Source organism: Antedon bifida, chromosome 1, assembly GCF_963402885.1.
Source record: "Antedon bifida chromosome 1, ecAntBifi1.1, whole genome shotgun sequence".
Lineage (NCBI taxonomy): Eukaryota > Metazoa > Echinodermata > Crinoidea > Comatulida > Antedonidae > Antedon > Antedon bifida.
Window position 1 is genome coordinate 9962955 of NC_136226.1, and position 13614 is coordinate 9976568.

Genomic DNA, 13614 nt, shown 5'->3' on the forward strand with positions numbered 1-13614 from the left:
CTCAAAATGACATGAAACGCGTATAAAGTTGATTAGAAATTGATTTTTCGCATTGCAAAATTTTAAACGCGCATGCGCGCGTAACTTCGTGTAAAACATGCCATTTTTAGGGCACAAAAAGTTAGCGCACGATATAAATTAGACTTTTGCTAAGTTTCAATTTAAATTGTTATATGGTTTTCGATCTATGTTAAATACGCGAAATTCATAAAAACGCGCGTAAGTCATGTTGCGCAACTCTGACGTCATTCAATTATAGGAAAGCACAACTTCACGTGATTGCCCATATGTTGACAAAGTTATAAAATGTTAACTTTACACGTTTTAGAGATACGCTCTGCACAAAAATGACAGAAAGAAAGAAGAATAATACAGAAAAAAAAAAAAAAAAAAAAAAAAAAGATGATGAAACAGGACAGTTACAAGGAGTTATCCGCCATAGTGCGGATAACTAAAAAGATGATGATGATGATGATTTCGTACAATCACAAGAGGTTTTCCTGCAACTTCGTTGCGGAAAACCAATAAAGATTTGATACAATAACAATAGGTGATCATTTTATTCTAAATGATCACCTAATAAAAAGTTGATGATGATGATGATGATTTCGTACAATCACAAGAGGTTTTCCTGCAACTTCGTTGCGGAAAACCAAAAAACTAGAATTTAATTCGTCACTTTGACGAATTATAGGTGATCATTTTTATCATTTTACTGAAATTAATTTTTTTTAAACATGCACGTACGTTAACATACGATCGGAAAATGTTGATGTATGCCATCCTATTATATGCTTATAGTGCTGAGTTGTGCCTATATGCCATATACAATATGTACAGTATATACTGTATATCTATATACAGTGTAGCATAGGTGAAATTACGGGACACACATGTTCTAATTTTTTGGCATGATGACGTTATCAAACTAAACTTTAAGATGACAATTTCGAAAGATAATTAATTGAGCAAAAAAATATAAGATTTGGAAAAAAATTTGGCACGTAGAAGCGCTGTGCGCGCTCTTTGAATTGTGTATAACTTTGACGAAAAATATGAAAAAACTACTTTTTCACTTCAACTGGCCATATGTTAACGTCACAACATCCGATAGGCTTAATTTTTATTTGAATTAATATCTACATTTCGTCAGCTTTCATAATAAATTATAATCATCACGGTACCCTTCAATTCTGAAGAGCTGTAAGATATTCAAATTTACTGCGAAGGTGAAATTACACGGCCTACGTTATTCAAGTTTTTACGCGTGATGACGTCATTAAAATGAAGATAGTGTCAACTCATGATAAAGAATATTAATTAAGCAAGCACATACTGAAAGTTGTGCGAAATTCGAGCACACATAACCAAGATGCGCTCTGTTGAATGTCATAATCTACACAAAAAGATAACAAATCCTAATTTTTAAATTCAAGTGGCCATTTGATGACGTCAAAACATTTTGTACGTAAAATGTGTACATGAATTCATATCTACAACTCAATGGCTTCCAGAATAAGTTAAAAAAATCGGGGGTCATCTTGCATTCTGAAGAATTATTTTCATTTTAAAAAAGACCTATTTTTCACCATTTTCAGAACTTTTGTAAAATTAATGTGTGCATTTTGTCATTTTTAACGTGCTCGTATAGCGTTATTTTAAGTCGGAACTGACTCAAATTTGGTGAATGTACTAAGGATGGTGAGTAGAATGAGATTTGTAAAAAAAATTCATATTTTTTACGCTTTTTAAGTATCGCGCGCGCAAAAACGCATTTTTGCGCAGTAATTTTTTTAAACACGCAAATGGCCTAATTCATGCTCTAAATTGATCAAAACTTAATTTTGAGCGTTTTAAATTTTTAACGCGCGATATCACGCGCATGAACCTACGTGCGCGTGCGTTTTTATTTGCTAATATTTTTACCCTTGATCTGAAGTTTACGTGTAGTGAATTTCATTAATATGTGATAATGAATTATGGAGATATGATTGATAGTGTGATTTCGCAAAATGGCGTATAAATGTCGTCACGGATGAGTGACCACGCTGGAAAGCTTATTAGGATTAAGTTATATTATTTGAAAGATATTCTGAAATTTTTGTAATCATTGACATTAAACTTTTTGAGATAATTGTTACACAAAATAGTGTACAGAAACAATAAAAAGAAAGAAAAAAATAATAAAGATTTTATACAATAACAATAGGTGATCATTTTATTCTAAATGATCACCTAAAAATAAAAAAAATAATAATAAAGATTTTATACAATAACAATAGGTGATCATTTTATTCTAAATGATCACCTAATAATACAACTTGATCATTTATAAACCTATAAACATAGCCAATAATAAATAAATTATTGTTTTTGTCTTTAGTTTCTTTGTTTTTAGCTGGTTCATTCTATGGAATATTTTAATTTCATTATTATGTTTAATTTCAGATGTTTTTATACCACCTGTTTGGCAACTCCAGTTCGTTTCTTAGAATAGGTATGCATGGTTATAAAACATAAATAATAATAATAGTTCATTCTTATATAGCGCATATAAGCAAGCTCTCAATGCGCTGAACATTATTACCCCAGTCATTTTTTTGGATCAAACACGTATGGAAACATGCTTCCATAATGCAGCTAGTAATCAGCGCAAAGTTGTGTCTTGATCTAACCGGGTACCCATTTATACACCTGGGTGGAGAAAGGCAAACGTAAGTAAAGTATCTTGCCTACAGATAAAAGCAATGCGGCGAGAGTTGGATTCGAACCTCGGTCTCAAGATCAGTAGTCCAACACACTGCGCTACACGCCCTCAACTCAATAAATCAACAAATGTTCTTTTGTGCTAGTAACATAACTAACGAACATTAGTCAATTGCAAAATTTGTTTTCTTCTTAAATTTCAGCATTATTAATAGTAACAGGATTTTTTGTGAATGGTCCTTATGCATTGATAACGACTGCAGTATCAGCTGATCTTGTAAGTTTTATCATTCTAAATCTATAATCATTATTTTCCTTAATTAATATATATACTGTATATTTATCTTGTACTCTCAATTGCACTTCAGTGAGAGTGAAAACTCTACTCATTTTTCGGGCTGTTTTAATTTATCGTTTTGTTTTAGCTTTTTTCTTATATTATTTTGTATCTCTATTGAGATCCAGCCACTAATACCCACAGAAGTGTCATTTTTCAGTAATTTGCCTTTGGATTTATATATAATAATTGTTATCAACTGAATGAAATTCGTCTGATATCTGACATGAAGTGTAATAATAGCTAGCTTGTTGACAGATGCAACTTGAACCCTTCGAATCATAAAAACCCCTCAGCTTGAGCTTTATCATCATTTTACTTGATAAGCTGTATGCTTTATTTCCGTAGGGTACACATGAATCACTTAAAGGCAATGCTAAAGCTCTTTCCACAGTCACAGCAATAATAGATGGTACTGGGTCAATAGGAGCTGCCATAGGCCCTCTCTTAGCTGGACTTTTAGGCAACAGTTGGAGCAATGTTTTTACTATGTTAATAGTGGCAGATATTCTTGCGGCATTGGTAAATGTTTTATGTTATTTTTTCCACAAACAGTTTTTCTGTAATAAATATTTTATTTCTCAGGTTGAGAATTTTTTATATAATTGTAGATGCAGAAATATTATATAATAATTTTGTTATATACTTTGGTTATTTTCAGTTGATTTTACGTCAAGTTTTTAATGATATTATTAAACTACGTCTGAGGTACAGAGCAAAGTACAAGAGTTTGAATGGTGATACTGAAAATGGATCAAAGTAAGTTAAATTTGCAGTAAGTATTTTTTTCATTTAGTTTTGTGAAGAATTTGTATGTGATGAATTCGTATGTGAAGAATTTGTATGTGAAGAATTCATATGTGAAGAATTCATATGTGGAGAATTCATATGTGGAGAATTCATATGTGAAGAATTCATATGTGGAGAATTCATATGTGGAGAATTCATACTTATTGTATTGCAATCGAGTGATTGAACTGATCATTTTATAATAAAACAAATACATACATACAAACATATTAAAGCTTGAAATTGTTGACAGATAAAAATATACATTTATTAAAATAAAATAAAATTAACTAACAAAAATTGTATTTTGTTTTTCAGACCACTTCTTCAAAATTCTGATGATGAATGACTGTAAAAGTTTAACTACTATTATAAGTAGCTTCCTGTTTGACATTCCACCAAATTGAAATGTGTTTACCGAAGCAATTACTAATGACACAAGCTGTTTTTAATTGTTTGGTATACAAATTTGTACTTTACGCTCATTATATTTTATCGGTTTTGTTTTTCGTAAATCCTCTGACAATATTCCATTTGATACATAATGCTTGTTTTAACAAATTGTTTTAAAATAATCAAGGGTTTGAATATACTAAATTTTTATTGGGTTATATTTTTGTAGTGATTCATATATGGAGAATTCATATGTGGAGAATTTATATGTGAAGAAATCATATGCAATGAATTCATATGTTTTGGGATGTTTAATCAATTTTTAAATGTTATACCCTATGTTGTATGTGCAAAATATTTTAACAATTGTAAACATTTAATACTAAATACTGTAAACAAAGTGTTGAAAAATGTTATTACCCCGTGTATATACAATGGAAACATTTTTAGCAGACAAGATTTTACCATTGTGTTTTGTATACTATAATATTAAAACAAACATGCTTTTAATGTATTTAATTCATATTCTATACTGTATAAATTATTGAGTTTTGTATATATATATAAATTGTTATACAATACAGTATTATCAGCACATGTATATTTTATTTTCTACACATGATTTTACCTGATTACGGCTGGAACCAGTTTAAGAGGTGTATATTTGTACAGAGTACAGCGCCTAAATTGTGTAATTTTGCAGTTTAAAACACCATAAACATCAAATTGAGTATCTTGTATATAATGTAAATTACACTAGATTTTACCTCAATACTGCTGGAACCAGTTTAAGAGGTGTATATTGGTACAGAGTACAGTACTTAAATGTGTGATTTTGCTGTTTAAAACACCATCGAATTGAGTATATTGTATATAATGTAAATTTTTTGGCGAGTGTTTAAGGAGTTATTTTGCAATAATATCCATGAAATTATTCAAATATTCATACATCCTGACCACTAGAATATATTACATTGTATCGAAGGTCAATAGTAACTAAAGTTACGAGAGGATGAAAGTTTAAACAAATGTTTATTGCAATTTATTAACAATATAAAGGCTGACTGTAGTATAATTAGTAGATGATTGTAAGTAAGATCATAAAGTCATTTACACACACAATTAATATAGTTGTCTGGCAGTGTATTTGATAGTATTCAATAAAAGGTTTTTTTTTATTGTAGTACTGTACCACAGTATATAAATTACTTCCTATATATAAATTATAGAGGAGAGATTTATAAGAAGATTGCCAGATTGGTAAAATATAGTTTTAAATTTGAATTCATTGACGTTATTCAATCACATTGTATGGGAATAGCATTAGATTTTGAATATGGGTTACAGGTTGTAACATTACTTATACAAATATATTTAAAAATAAAAAAAGTATGTTTTTAAAACAATAAAAATTCAAGTTTATCTTCACTCATATTTGACTAAAAAATAGAGGGCACTTTTCTTTCGAGCGAAAAAAAGAGAGCGACTCGAGCGAACAGTTAAGAGTACAGCATGCAGAAATAACATAATGGAAACGACAAAACAAAGTAAAGAAGACTATTTAAAACGATATTTATCGGGATACACAGAAGAAAAAAAGAAGCACAAGAAAAAAAAGAAACATTCAGTTATAAAACCAAGGTATTATGAGTCACAACTATATTTATATTTGACTTTTACTAAGCCTACTATTGTATTAGGCTAGACCTTAGTTATGCCTAGTTTTCATTACCGTTTCACGGCGGCGACGAGGCTTGCGTCCGCCTGTCTGTATGACATCAATGCCTCATTCGAAAGGCCTAGGGTCAACCATACATGTCTCATTCACGCTGCCGATCGTCATCTATCTAGCCTAGTCCCCATATCGGCATACTGTACAATATAATATGTATGGTGGTACTGCACTTTCGCATTTATTTAGCCAATTTAAAAACATTCCATTCACCTGCTGCTTTTCTTTTTCTCCATATTATCATGCCATGTGCTAACTGTTTTCTTTCCTAGTATAGTAACTTTACATAGTAAATGTAGTATTTAATTGCACGAATAAACGATTATCATTAGGCCTATATTATGTGGTTAGTTGGTTCGGAATTACGTATGTGCATACATAGCCTTATCACACCTAGGCCTAACTGTATTCTTTATTTTTTGTTTTGACAGGACAAGAATATTTGATGATGACGTGGATTTATCGCAATTGAATCCAAATTCTGAAGATAAAGATGACGTTCTCTTCGTTGATGAAGCTCCTCAAGTTGCAGGTAAAACAGTTATTACTCAATAAAAAATAGCCTGATTTAAGCCCCTCTTCTAGCTTGAATTAACATTTAAAATATTGTCAGAACACATAGTTTGTAAGTGATGTTTATTTTAATTCTAATTATGTAATTATTTGAATATATTACTGTTATTTCTTTGCAGAAGTAGTTGATGAACGACCATTAGAAGAAATTGAACTTGAAAAATACAGAACAGGGAAAAAATGGCGTATAATTAATGATGATGAAGGTAAGAAATGTTACACAATTTAAAAAAATACAGTTTGATAAGCAACACAATTTTTAACACCCATTCTTCAAGCGTATATCTTGTGTATTTTCAGGAGAAAATCAGATTAACAGTGAGGAAGAAGAAAAAATAATGCTTGATAAAAAGTCTTACAAAAATATGAGGCATGATAGTGATTCTGATCAATCACCACCGGGAAAGAAAAATATGAGGCATGATAGTGATTCTGATCAATCACCACCAAGAAAGAAAAATGTGAGGCATGATAGTGATTCGGACCAATCACCACCTAGAAAGAAAAATATGAAGCATGATAGTGATTCCGACCAATCACCACCTAGAAAGAAAAATATGAAGCATGATAGTGATTCCGACCAATCACCACCCAGAAAAAAGCAAAGTTGGAGAAAAAGTAGGGACTCTGATCAATCGCCTAGAAGAAAGAAAAAACGACAGCAAGATAGTGGGTCTGATCAATCACCACCGAGAAGAAGAAAACATTTCCTTGATGACAAAATTGACGACAAAGATGAAGGTCGTAAGCTTAAAAAAACATTATCTGGTTAGTATACAGGCAAATGTCTTTAGTAATTTACTTTTTTGGTTTCTAATTAATTTTGATGCAGGTTTAGGTAAAAAATGTTTGTGTGCCCTCTATGCTGGAAAATTGTTATTTTACTGAAAATCTTTCGCTATCTTTTTTCTGTGTTTCAATCTAAAAAGGTTTATACAGAATAAAATCTGCCACTATAACCTATAATTATAAACAAAAGTAAATTGCATTTTCAAAGGTAAATCAGCAGGTCTTCAAGACGCATCGTCAATGCGGATGGAAAATCAACGAAAACGGCAGTCTGATAAGGAGGCACTTGATAGACTTGATCATGAAACGTCTGGAAAGAATGCTGGTAAGAATATTATATACCCATATGTACCCATTTTGTAAAAAATGTGAAATTAGGAGAATTAAGAAATTTCCTATTTTAAAATGCATTAGCTCGAAGCTAAGACTACTGGATAGAACGTCTGTGCATAAATTTACCATTTTGATGCCCAATATTTTTCATATATAATATAATTCAATACAGCACCTATGTTTATTATATAGCACCCTCTATGGTTTTGGCATACTTTTATAAATCTAACGTTTTTTAAGGTACTGTATATCGTGATAAAAGTGGAAAGAAAAGAGACTTGCATAAGGAAAAATTAAAACATGCAGAAGAATTAAAGAAGGAAGAGGAAGACTCTAAACAATTTAAGGAATGGGGTAGAGGGTAAGTTGTGTACTCATGAATAGCTGCACGATTCCATAATATACAAATAATGAATGTTTATGAGTGTACTGGTACAAATAATGAATGTTTATGAGTGTAATGGTACAAATAATGAATGTTTATGAGTAATGGTACAAATAATGGCATAAACGACTGTTCAATAGTGCATACTATTACATGCCATGTGACCCACAATCGTCCAATCAAATAACAGGAATTTATTTAGGTGTTATAATGGCAATTATTTATAGTGAACATGATCATTCAATGTTCTCTTTTGTGGCATATTCACTATTAACATTTAAAATTAAATTCCAAATACATTTATTTCTAATTAAAAGCTTATATCTTGAGAAAAAGGATTATATTCTGTATTATGAAGAAGTGAGTTATGATATTTACATATCTTTTTGGACAAATAAAAGTTGTATCTGTAGAATCGTGACATCCAAGCAACGTATAAAAGAAAGATAATAAACATCTGTTTTTATTTTGAAGAGTTGTTCAAACAAAGAAACACCAGGAGACTATAGTGGATCACATGAAGGAAATGGCAAAACCCTTTGCTAGGTATGAAGGAGATAGAGACCTAGAAGGGATGCTTAAAAACCAAGAGCGGGAAGGTGATCCCATGCTAGCGTTTATAAAGAAAAAATCAGCAAGGACAAATGCAAAAAATAATGTACCAGGTAAGGTTTGCAATGCCCTGTCAGTAGACTTTAAATTTCGCTTGTCTGTGGCAGATCAAGGATTTTAAAATAGAGGGGGGGGGGGGGGTGTGTAGGCCAGGGTCTAAAAATTGTGAAATGAAGGGCTGAGCTTAATAACATGTTTTACTGTTCAATCAGTCAATTTGTACTTCTGTAAATTAAAAGATGGCTTGAAGGTAAATAGAATGCAATTTTACCCTTTGGGAAAGTTATTATTAATTTTATTTTTTTCATTTATTTATTTGACCAACAATCCATAATATAAAATATACAGAGATGAATTGGTCAGGGACTGCTAAAGCAGACAAGATTACTATATAACTACAAGAGTTAAGTTATTGTTTGAGCTGTGAAATGTCCATACTGTTTTATGTATATTTCTGTATGTATAATTTTCTTAACTGTTTATTTCAGAAAAACCAAAGTATAAAGGACGAGCACCACCCCCAAATAGGTTCAACATTCCTCCGGGATACAGATGGGATGGAGTGGACAGATCTAATGGATTTGAAAAGAAACATTTTGAAAGATTATCTAGTAAAAAAGCCATGGAAGAAGTGAAATATAAATGGAATGTTGAAGATATGTAACATTTCAACAAATGCTTGTAACAACTTTTGTTTGTGTTTCCCAGTTTCTCTCTGAAATTGGTGAAAAGGTCATCTTTGCAATCAAAAAGCAACTATCAGTTTCAAAGTCAGTTGAAAATGTTCCTGTCTTCTAAACAGACTGAAATCCTATTCAACATGTTACTAGTCACATCATGTGAAATTATGATTAATGGAAAAGAATATGAAAATATAGCTATTGCTATAGTTCACAACAATTTTATACCTCTAAGATATGAACAATGATCTCCTGATCGGAAGAGTGCAAGAAGTGAATCAAATGATTTAAAATTTTAAATCTCCATGAAAAGTGGCTGGAGGTTTTCTTTTGATTGTTGCTCACCTGGGTTGGTCATTACAGTAATTTATTTTTTATATAATATGTACATTTAAAAAGTGTAAGATAAATGTCAATTTACAATTAAATATGTTTGATGTGTGTATTATTTCTATAATTTACTTCTTAACTTTCATTGCCAAAAAAGAAATATATATATATATATATATTTAAAAAAAAAAAGAAACAAATTACAGCATAGCAATAGGAGGTTAGAAAATAGATTTCTCTAATCGAGTTTAACCCCCTTTACAAATATAAATTACAAAAAATACAGGTGGAATTAAAAAGAAAGACATAAAACGTACATTATTCTATATATTCATCAAATAAACATTTTTTAACTTGGTTTATAAACGATTTCCGATAAATAATACTACGAATTTCAAGTAAAGTAAAGTCAATATAATATGTAGCTGCCATAAAAAGTGAGATGAAGTCATACGCCGCGGCGTTCCATACTAAATAGCGCCACCACAACATCACGTTGGTTTCTGAAATTTAATACTGCTGTAGTTCTCTCGCGATGCGATTTATTAAAAATTAAGAGGCAGAGCCTAGGAGCCTAGAGAGCGGAAGTTGTGGGAGGAGTTCTAAGTTCTTTCGTTTTAAAACTTATCTGATGTCCAATTTATCTTGTTTCAGTTAATTCTTCTAAGGATTACATAACACCAAATCATTGATGAACCTTACTGTTTAAATCGGGCGACATGGAAGCGTTTCTTTCTAAAACAAAAAAGGAACTGTCGGTACGTAAAAATATGCTAGGCACATGTTTACCTCACATTGATTGTCAGTCATATGTGTGTAAACAAAAGATTATCTCTCTTGTTCTGTGTGGTTGGTCACGTAGACGACTGGACCCATTATAAAGTCGATTTGCCCCCACCTTTCCAACTTGGATAAATGTGTTGTTTTAAATGTCAAATTGTTCTAAAATACATTTATTTATTTATTTTAAATTACTACTGTATGCAGTAGAAGAATACAATTACAAGAAATATCAAGCTAGCTAAGTTTAAGTAAGCTAGGTAGGGCTTGTTAAACATCGTAACTAAACCTAAAAGACCCACCCAGATATTTAATGGATAGTGAGTGATAGACTAACGATGATTAATCATTATTTATTAATCATTATTTATTGTTAAATATTTTTCATTTGATTTTTTTTAATATATTTTTTTTCGATGTACTGTATTATTTTAAGTTGTTCAATATTTATTGAGTTACACTTACAATTACATTCCATGCATGCTTCTTGCTTAAAAGCCAAATAAGTACAAAATGTTAGTTTCATGTTTATTTAGTATCAATACTTTTATTTACAGATTTTGAGAGTTCAATATTTCTTTCTTTTCTTTCTTTGAAATTTGTAATGTCAATAAACCAAATCTATACTTATAGTTTTGCAAAATCAGGATACTGTAATATCTGCATAAAGTACAATGTTTTGAATGTACTATTTAATAATTATGTAGTTAAACTATAAATTATTTGATAATATGTTTTGAATGTTTTAGGCATATATTCAAATTAATTAAAAAATTGTATTATTACAGTAAAAACTGTTTTTTCTTTGCAACCAATGTATTAACAATTAGACTAACTGATCAAGCTATGTATTTGTATTGGCAATCATACATTGTTGTCAAAGAATTAAAATTCCTTGGAATTAAAAATCCTTGCTTTTTTAAGCACCTACTACACAGCACCCGTACTGAAATTCCCATTCATTCCCCAAGGACATTTTTGTGTAACTGCCAGTTTTGTAAAAAAAACTTTATTTACAGTACTAATTGACTATACTATAGACTGAAGTGTTCTAGTTTAGGTAATAACAGTTAATTGTACAGTTACTGTACAGTGTGATTCATGGAGTATTTGATTGAGTGTATCCTCTGTGTTTCATTTCAAATTATATTATACACTGTTTTCGTTAATTGGTCAAGATTAAAGATTGACAATTACATAATGACATGACACATTCAAATTATGCATAACAAACTGCAAAAAGGCCTACAGTTGTACAGTATGTGATAATTTAAAAAGTTAAACAAAGTAAGGGTACAAATAAAAGAGATGTTAACACATTATTTCTATTAGTTGTAGATAATATAGTATTTGAATATTGTACAAAAATATATTAATATTACTGGCACTCTTTATTCTTTTATTTTTAAGTTGGATGACAAATTTTATCATAAAAATGGCAAAAACAGAATGCCATTTAATATAAAAAAATAACAAAATATACCTGAATGCAGGCTATAAATTTACAAAAGGCTTTACTGTTAATAGTAATTTACAGACTAGCGTTGTGTTTATTATTTGCCTAAGCTACTGTAGATGTTAAAGTTCAAACTAGGCATACTGTAAGCCTACTGATACTGATATTTTACTCATTAGAGTTGATAATGCTTGGTGTCCAAAGTCCTATATTATCAGTGTGGTTCACAGCAAAGTTATGGGTCCTGCTGTAATCCTTGGAAAATAACTGTTTCTTTCAGTTTTATTATTTGAATTAAACATACAAATACTGTATACATTCTGTGGTTGGTGACACACCAAACCCCAACAATACCACAAACTAATACAGTACAACATTATGGTGATATTGCACTAATGTAGGTGGTGTGTACTGTACCTTGTAAAGATAAAGCAGAGATAATGTAAAGAGGACACAGATAATAAAAAGCGATGACATACAATAGTGAACTCTCTATAATGTTTTTAGTCATTCTCATTTTAATAGCAGCATTTATGTTTTTTAAAAGATTGCTCCCCAGTTGGACATTATATAAAAGGTCTGCTTTATTAATTTCTTCAGTAAAAAGAATAACTATGTATATTGAATGATGTAGACTGTTTAGATACTATGCCAAAATTATTCTAATGCAGCTAATTTCTATTATTTGTATTTAGTTGCCTTTTTATGGATATTCATATACACACTATTTTTTGCAGTGACTGCCTACAGTATAAACATTGAAACAAGCTAAAAATCATACCTGTACGTTATTGCAGTAAAAAATGTATTTAACTTACTACAGTAACTACAGTTAGAATAATTTTGACATGATCTCTTATTCACATCACATACTGTAAATCATCATCACATAAGATAGTCTTTTTAAAGATTCATTTAATGATTACCATTTTCAATCATGAGATTGATATTTGCTGGTATTTATCTTTCTTAGGAATTAGCATCATTTAGCAAAATCAACGTAGTTCTTGGAAATGAGTCATGTGATTTGGACTCGGCAGTTAGTTCGATAGTTTATGCTTTTTATCTATCACAGGTAAGGACATTTTACAATTTGAATTATAATTTTTGTATGTTAATTGTCAAGAATATTATTAATTGTATTTTTATGTAATAATTTCAAGAGACAATTTATTCCACAGGGAAGAAAGCATAATAACACTATATGATGATAAATCAATTTTATGTCAGAAAATTCTCACACTTTACAAAAATATTGGATCAGATAGAATTAATATGAATAACTAACAGTAGAACGCTTATTTAGAGGACAAATTCAGGACCCAACACATTTTTTCCTGATGATACACATTGTTTTTCATGGAAAAGTGTCCATTTTATAGGGAGTGTTCATTATAGATGTCCCCTGAATATTAAGGATGCCCTCTTGAAAGGGATGTCCCCTGAATATGGGTTAGATGTAGTTTAAAAACAAACATATACCATCATTCATACTGTATATTTTAAGAGAAAGGGTTCCCATTAATAGAGATATGCTGAATAGGGAAGTTCCCATGAATAGGGATGTCTTGTGAATAGAGATGTTCACTGAATACTGTATGAGTATGAAACATTTTGAAATAATATACAGTATTTTTTTTTGCATCTAGATCCTTCAAAATTAATTTTTGTAGTATGATGCAAACAGATACGCTTGAGTAGCACTACAATAATATTCAG

General features: G+C 30.4%; 3 protein-coding genes across 5 annotated transcripts in view; all 3 read left to right on the forward strand.

Annotated features, from left to right (window-relative positions):
- Positions 1-5408, forward strand: part of LOC144841513 (glucose-6-phosphate exchanger SLC37A2-like) — a 30390-nt gene extending 24982 nt beyond the window's left edge. Inside the window, exons 11-15 of the mRNA XM_078697875.1 lie at positions 2449-2497; positions 2910-2983; positions 3392-3565; positions 3705-3802; positions 4151-5408. Of these exons, the coding sequence (XP_078554001.1) occupies positions 2449-2497; positions 2910-2983; positions 3392-3565; positions 3705-3802; positions 4151-4181 (426 nt within the window). The 3' untranslated portion in view covers positions 4182-5408. The remainder of the gene's footprint in view (positions 1-2448; positions 2498-2909; positions 2984-3391; positions 3566-3704; positions 3803-4150) is intronic.
- Positions 5409-5688: 280 nt separating this feature from the next.
- Positions 5689-9776, forward strand: LOC144841541 (uncharacterized). The gene is made up of 8 exons (XM_078697929.1): positions 5689-5866; positions 6389-6489; positions 6650-6736; positions 6831-7298; positions 7528-7644; positions 7893-8013; positions 8512-8702; positions 9138-9776. The coding sequence occupies exons 1-8, from the start codon at positions 5754-5756 to the stop codon at positions 9311-9313; spliced, it is 1374 nt and encodes a 457-aa protein (XP_078554055.1). The 5' UTR covers positions 5689-5753; the 3' UTR covers positions 9314-9776.
- Positions 9777-10205: 429 nt separating this feature from the next.
- LOC144841183 (uncharacterized) overlaps positions 10206-13614 on the forward strand; it is a 28427-nt gene continuing 25018 nt past the window's right edge. For all 3 annotated transcript variants that reach the window (XM_078697409.1, XM_078697429.1, XM_078697420.1), the window contains exons 1-2: positions 10206-10417; positions 12869-12970. In XM_078697409.1, the coding sequence (XP_078553535.1) occupies positions 10379-10417; positions 12869-12970 (141 nt within the window). In that variant the 5' untranslated portion in view covers positions 10206-10378. The remainder of the gene's footprint in view (positions 10418-12868; positions 12971-13614) is intronic.